The 6,988-nt window shown below is 35.7% G+C and overlaps 2 protein-coding genes across 2 annotated transcripts; both read left to right on the forward strand.

Moving 5' to 3' along the window:
• Positions 1–712: 712 nt before the first annotated feature.
• Positions 713–1,669, forward strand: LOC145140088 (uncharacterized). Its single transcript, XM_079073694.1, has 2 exons — positions 713–721; positions 992–1,669. Exons 1-2 carry the CDS (start codon positions 713–715, stop codon positions 1,667–1,669), a joined length of 687 nt encoding a protein of 228 aa, XP_078929820.1.
• Positions 1,670–3,031: 1,362 nt separating this feature from the next.
• On the forward strand, positions 3,032–5,332 carry LOC145136802 (uncharacterized). Its single transcript, XM_079070918.1, has one exon. The coding sequence runs from the start codon at positions 3,355–3,357 to the stop codon at positions 5,074–5,076; it is 1,722 nt and encodes a 573-aa protein (XP_078927044.1). The 5' UTR covers positions 3,032–3,354; the 3' UTR covers positions 5,077–5,332.
• The last annotated feature ends 1,656 nt before the right edge of the window (positions 5,333–6,988 follow it).

Below are 6,988 nucleotides of genomic sequence, written 5' to 3' on the forward strand. Positions count from 1 at the left end.
TCATGTTTTTCTGGGAACAAATTTCGCAACACTTTTAATCAAATGATTACTCTGAAATTATTTTAAAAACATAAATTAAACCGGTCTTTTCTGGCCGTGAAATTGGGGATGTCACAACCTTGATGCTTAAAACCCTTCACGATCAAGTCTGCTTCTGTGAAAACCGTTCACAGTGAAAAGCCATACGCAATCGAGCCTTCTATGGGTCCTTATCATTTTTTGTGTCTGAGTCGGGGTAAAGATGGGTAATTACACGTATGAGTCCATTCCATGCCATGCAGTTCTTCCTTATTAATGTTTATTGGATCTTCATCAACCCATTTTGAATCTTCATCACACCATTCCTATAAACCATATTTTTCTTCTTAGGATCCTCTATATTAAAAAAATTTCACATAAACAAGCAATTATTTAAGCAGAAAGAGATGATTAAGCTTTTAGAAACACTTACCAATGAGTTTGGACAAATCTTAAACTTTCTGCCAGGATTTGACTTGGTGGATGATGTCCAAATTCGAGAATGGTACATACACCCACAATACTTTGCAACATCAAAGGTCCTTTTTATCTTGGAAATGTTTGAGCTTTGAGCTGAAGATCATCAATTTAGAAGAAAAAGGAGAAAAAGCCATGAGAGAAGAGGAAGTCGTTTAAGATGATTTCTTCCTACCCTAAAATGATTAATAAAGTCGTCAAAGAAAACACATCGGTAATGGTGAAGGTATGCATTTTTGGTGGGCTAGACCAATTGAATAAGAAGCAAAATCGCTCGAGTGTGTGGATTCCGATGAGCAAATTGTTTAGTTTTTTACACGAAAAAATATTATCCCTTTTTTATTTAAGAAAACACATCGGTAATGGTGAAGGTACGCGTTTTTGGGATGAAAATTGGCTTGGAAACGGTCTTTTAATGACTAGATTCCCTCGTGTGTTTGCCATGGATTCTAATAAGAACTGTTTGGCGAGTGATAGATGTGTTCATGGGAAATAGGTGTGGAACTGGAATAGACCGTTACGTGAAGGGGGTGTGACTGCGTCTCAATTCTCGAATCATTTTTCTTGTTTGTCCCAAGTGATTCTCACGGATCAGACAGATAAATGGGAGTGGGAATTAGGATTGGATGGTGTTTTTGTGGTTAATTCCACGCGATACCATATTGATGATATTTTGTTGCAGGATGGTGGAGGTGTTACTCGTTGGTGTCGTTTAGTCCCTTTAAAAGTAGATATCCTTTTATGGCGGGTGTTGTTGGATATAATTCCTACCTTGGTAAACCTAGTGGTGAGAAACGTTGATATTCCTTTGATTCTTTGTCCTTCATGTGGCTTACATGTGGAGGATTCACATAATGTGTTCTTTCATTGTGAAGTAACCATGAATGTTTGGAGAAGAATGTTTAAGTGTCTTGATTTATCATTTCTTTTGTTTAATAATGTTGCTGAGCTTTGCATTTGGGTGGATTCGAATACTTTGTTGCAGTCAAAGAAGAAGGCGGTGGAGGTCATTGTTCTTCCAACGATTTGGATGCTTCGAAATGGTGTTGTGTTCCAAAGCATCAAGTTGAAGAGAAGCTCCATTTTTGATAACATTGTTTTACATTCGTCTGATTGGTTTTCTCAAAGATGTAGTAGTACCATAACTTGGACATTGTGGTTACAAAACCCATAACTTTTTGTAATTGTTTTCCCTAGCTATTTGCTAGGTTGTTTTCGTTTTATAATTCAACCGTTCAAAGAAAAAAAATCGTTTAAGATTATTTAATGCTGAGTTGGTATGCGAACTCACCACCCAAACGATAAAAATGACAAGTTAACATAAAATTTGCCAAAAATCATTTACTAACCTGAAAAGTCGGTCCCCAACAAATAACATTTGAACAAAAGATGTAATTTGATGATTTTGTACAAAAATCTTATTTGTACGATATTTTTTATACAAACCAAACTTAAATAGTATTTTTTGAAAAAAAATAATTAAGTCATTTTCTTAACTTTATATTAGGCTACTGGAGTGGAGGCGCTAAGAAGCCTCGTTAAGACTCGCTAAGGCTTTGTGGTATCCTTACGGGTGGTCTGTGTGTGAAAAGAGTGACACATAGATTTTTGACCATTCCACAACCAACCCACCACGCTATGGAAATGATGTTCATCGGTGGGTTGGTGGTGAAGAGGGAAAAAGAAGAGAGAGAAAGAGAGTGATCGATGTGCTGCTTGTTTCTTATTGGGTGGCTTCTTCCGTCTTCATGGAGACGCCACACCCAACCCACCAGACTTTGGAGCGGTGTTCACACGTCTTTTGGGCTGCCACCTAGGATTTTCACGCGTGGAATTTGTTCCACTCCAGGTAGCCTAACTAAGGCTGCAGGGAGTGGCCTCGCCATCTCCATCGCTTTGCTTACATGGAATACTCGCCGTCACTCCTTTGTAGCTGTTAAACTCATGTGCCAGGCAATCCTCACCAAGTGCTTGGCAAGATGAAAGAGAATATGGAAAAGAAGCAGGTGGTCCCCTTCCGACAATTTTATTCTTTCAGTTTTAGTTAGTTGTAAATTTAGCTTAACAACTTGTACAGTATTAAAGTTTATATTAAATTGAATATTTAAATAAACATATATTTGATTTAAGAAAAAGGTTTTCATCTTTTAAACACATCATCACTCTATGTCATCAAACTATATTTAGGTGTCTATAAAAAATATGATGTGACAATGCTTTAGCACATGCTACCATTCCCTTTAGCCTAAGGGCTTGAATCATAAATGAGTTGCTAAGGGTGGCTCACTAAGGGCTTGGGGAGAGGAGATAAACTATTTTTCTTGAATCTGATTCGTAGAAATTTTATCACTCCCTCTGTCCTTATTAAAATATAATTTTGCAATATTTTTTGGTTTATAATAAATCATTTGAAATTCGTGGAGACAACGATTACCGTGTGGGACCGACCACCTATGCGTCGGTGGATCTAACGGTGTGACTAGGTTAGCCCATTAAATACCAGATATAATAACTTGCGCCATGTGCACAGTAATGCGATCACCGCTCCACCGTACACGTGTTATCATCTTCCCTTCGCAATTGACTTCTACAGTTCTACTCTCACTAAAATATCCAGCTGCCTACAAGCTCAAAATGAATCGCACTCTGCAGCAAACGAAGCAGATCTGAGTAAGAGAGTGTCGATGAATATGTAAATCGATTAGACTTTCAAATGTATAAGGTAAGTCATAGTTATAGATCCAAATTGTTGTTTATATAGGTATACATCTTCTCAGATTTGCCAAAACCCTAGTTATTTATCGCTAGAATACTCCATTTTGTTTATTTATTGTGTCCGTTTAATTCGAGAAAAAAAAAATGATGCTTGGGCGTAGTTTACCATCGCGATCTGGTAGTTTCCGGCCGGAGAATCTAGGTCAAAACGCCTTGGCTTTAATCGGAAACGTCTTCTTCACGTTTTTTGTAATCGGTGTTTTAGTCTTCACGATTATCGCCGCGACCTATGAACCTGAGGATCCATTGTTTCATCCTTCAACTAAAATCACAAACTTCCTCACTTCCACTTCCAATGCCACATTTGTATCCGATAGCACCGTCGTGAAAACCGGCGAGGACTTCATGAAGGCCAACGAAACTGCATTTGGCACATTTATCAACGCTTCCGATGTTATCAAAGCGGCGAAATGGGATGCGGAAGGTGAGACCGAAGAAAAGGAAGCACGCGATTGTAGTGACGAGATTGATAAACCTATAGATTGTACAGATCCAGAAGTTTTTCATCTCATGATGAGTGCTGCTATCGATCAGTTCAAGGATATACATTTCTACAGATTCGGGAAACCCGTTCGTGGAATGAATGACAGTTCTTGTCACATGGCATGGCGATTCAGACCTAAAGAAGGGAAAACCGCTTCACTTTACAAAGACTATCGGAGCTTTGTAATCTCTAGATCTGTGAATTGCAGCCTTAGTGTAGTCTCCATTGGTGATTATCATTCAGGAGGTAACGCAAGGAAGAGGAAGAAGCATCAGAAACCCGGATTTGAGAAAACCCCAATGGGAGAAGATGATAAGAACAGTGGGATACAAGTGGTTGGAGAAACTGTAAACGACTCCCTCCCTGTTGTTGAATCAGAGAAATCATTCGATCAAGGTAAGTACTTACTCTACAATGGTGGTGGAGAAAGATGCAAGAGCATGGATCATTACCTATGGAGTTTCATGTGTGCTTTAGGTGAAGCTCAGTACTTAAACAGAACTTTAGTAATGGACTTGAGTATCTGTTTATCATCTGTTTACACAAAGTCAGGTCAAGATGAAGAAGGTAAAGACTTCAGATTCTACTTTGACTTTGAGCATTTGAAGGAGTCTGCTAGTGTGTTGGACCAAGGTCAATTCTGGTCAGACTGGAACAAATGGCATCAAAAAGATGGATTAAGTATTTCACTAGTGGAAGATTTCAGAGTAACTCCCATGAAAATGGCTCATGTGAAGGACACTTTGATAATGAGAAAATTCGGAAGTGTAGAACCTGATAATTATTGGTACAGAGTATGTGAAGGTGAAGCAGAATCTGTTATTCAAAGACCATGGCACATGATATGGAAATCAACAAGATTAATGAACATAGTTTCATCAATATCTTCAAAAATGAATTGGGATTTTGATTCTGTTCATGTTGTAAGAGGCGAAAAAGCTAAAAACACAGAACAATGGCCGAATCTTGCTTCGGATACTTCACCTGAAGCTCTTTTATCATCCCTTCAAGATAAAGTTGATGATGGAAGGAATCTTTATATAGCAACTGATGAACAAGATGTTTCCTTTTTTGAGCCTTTGAAAGATAAGTATTCTACTCATTTTCTTGATGAATATAGAGAATTATGGGATGAAAATAGTGAGTGGTATAGTGAAATGAGTAAGCTGAATAATGGTGTTCCTGTTGAATTTGATGGATATATGAGGGCTTCTGTTGACACTGAGGTGTTTTTGAGGGGTAAAAAGCAAATTGAGACGTTTAATGATCTTACTAGAGACTGTAAGGATGGGATTAACACGTGCACTATATCAGCTAGCTGACGTCATCATATTTTGTATTTTGTATTATGTGAAAATTTCTACTTGTGTCTTTTTTTTTTTTTATAAATTATGTTTCTGTTTTTAGAAGATTTGTTCTTGAACAGGTAGTTTGATGTTTTAAGTAGTATTCCAATAGTGTTTTTACTTTCTAGAAAAGTCTTAAACTTTTATAGTTTCCAGTTTGTGGACACGTTTATTAAAACATTATTATGTGATGATTCATCTTCCGTTTAAAGTTGTTTATTATTGAAATGCATCATATCAGGGATAATGCTTATATATATGACAAGTATATCATGTTGGAATTGGGGTGTGTTGATGATCAAATTATTTGCATAACTATAGAGTTGTGTAATGACCAAATCTTAGGTTAGCCTCATGTTGAAGCTAAACAGACTAACCGGAGGTTAGTCATCCCATGCGAATGACCAAATCGACTGAAGTTAGGTTGAGCCGACTCTCAGAGCTTACAAGTCAGCCTAAAGCCAAATCCATCAATTTATACCGAGGGTGTTCTTCCGATGCACTTTTAGACCATTGTCTCTTAACCCTATAAATGAGCACATTTAAGTAGTATTTGTTTTAGAGTAAATTACACGAATGGTCCCTATGGTTTGGGGTAATTTGCACGTTTGGTGCCTAACTTATTTTTTTAACTCGAAAGGTCCCTACTGTTTGTTTTTGTTACGCGCTTGGCCCCTACTATTTGTTTTTGTTACGCGTTTGCTCCCTGCCTTACCTAAAAAAACTATTATTTAAATAGGGAAAAATGGTGGGGTAGGTAAGATAATGTAATGTAATGGGGGTGAGGTTGGAGGTGTGTTTATTTAAATAAATTAAAAAATCAATGACAAAATAGTCTTTTTAGGTAAGACAGGGACCAAACGCGTAACAAAAACAAAAGTGTAGGGACCTTCCAAGTTAAAAAATAAGTTAGAGACCAAACGTGTAAATTACCCTAAACCATAGGGACCATTCGTGTAATTTACTCTTTGTTTTATCTAAAGCGAAAACCCCTGAAGTCTACACATCATATCTGCAACCCTTTGCATCAAAAGAGGTGGACTAAACGACTGCAACTTGTAATAAGAAGTTTGTTTGTTTTTTAACGTCTGTAGGTTGCTGCAATAAACTGAAAATAACCATACGATAGTTAAAAGTAATTCTAAATCAAAAATTTATTTAGTTTAATTATATGCAAATCAAATATATAGATCATTGTGGTGATATGATTTTTAAAAACGTTTATATAAAATAATTAAACATAATATTTGCTAAATAACAATAAATAAAATTATTAATTTAGGGAACAACATACCTTTTTTTTGTTAAATGTTCGAATACGATAGTTATTTTTCCAGTTATCTTCAATAAATTTGGTAATTTTAGTGATTAACTTTATAATTTATTAATATTTGATTATAGACGATGTAAAACAAAAAAAATATTTATATAAAATTTAGCAAATGGTTTTGAAATTATATAAAACTAGATTATGACCTGCGTAAAACGCTGGGAACATATAAAAATGTACATATAAAACTATAAAAAAAGTGGCACTATAAAAAAAATAAAGTAACAATCCTATCAATGAATATTTTTGAAACTACGATGCTATTAATGAAATTTTTTGCTAGGGGTGAGCATTTTATCTAAAAAACCGAACCATAACCAAATTAACTGATATAACCGAACCATTACTAAAAGATATGGTTCGATTTCTAATTTTGATTAACAGAATACATATGGTTTGGTTATGGTTTTCATCAAAAACCGAACCATTATAAACCGAACCGAACCAATAATGTTAATATTGTTTTTAATATAATATAAATTTAAATATATGGTAGGTAATTATATTGAGAATTGAAAATTTAAAGGGTTATTATTTGGAGTTAGATATGATAAGTAA

Source organism: Lactuca virosa, chromosome 9 (genome assembly GCF_052849685.1).
Source record: "Lactuca virosa cultivar CGN04683 chromosome 9, Lactuca_virosa_CGN04683_v6, whole genome shotgun sequence".
Lineage (NCBI taxonomy): Eukaryota > Viridiplantae > Streptophyta > Magnoliopsida > Asterales > Asteraceae > Lactuca > Lactuca virosa.

Coding starts and splice junctions, on each gene's coding strand:
- LOC145136802 (XM_079070918.1), top strand. CDS start 3,355: ATGATGCTTGGGCGTAGTTTACCATCGCGATCTGGTAGTTTCCGGCCG.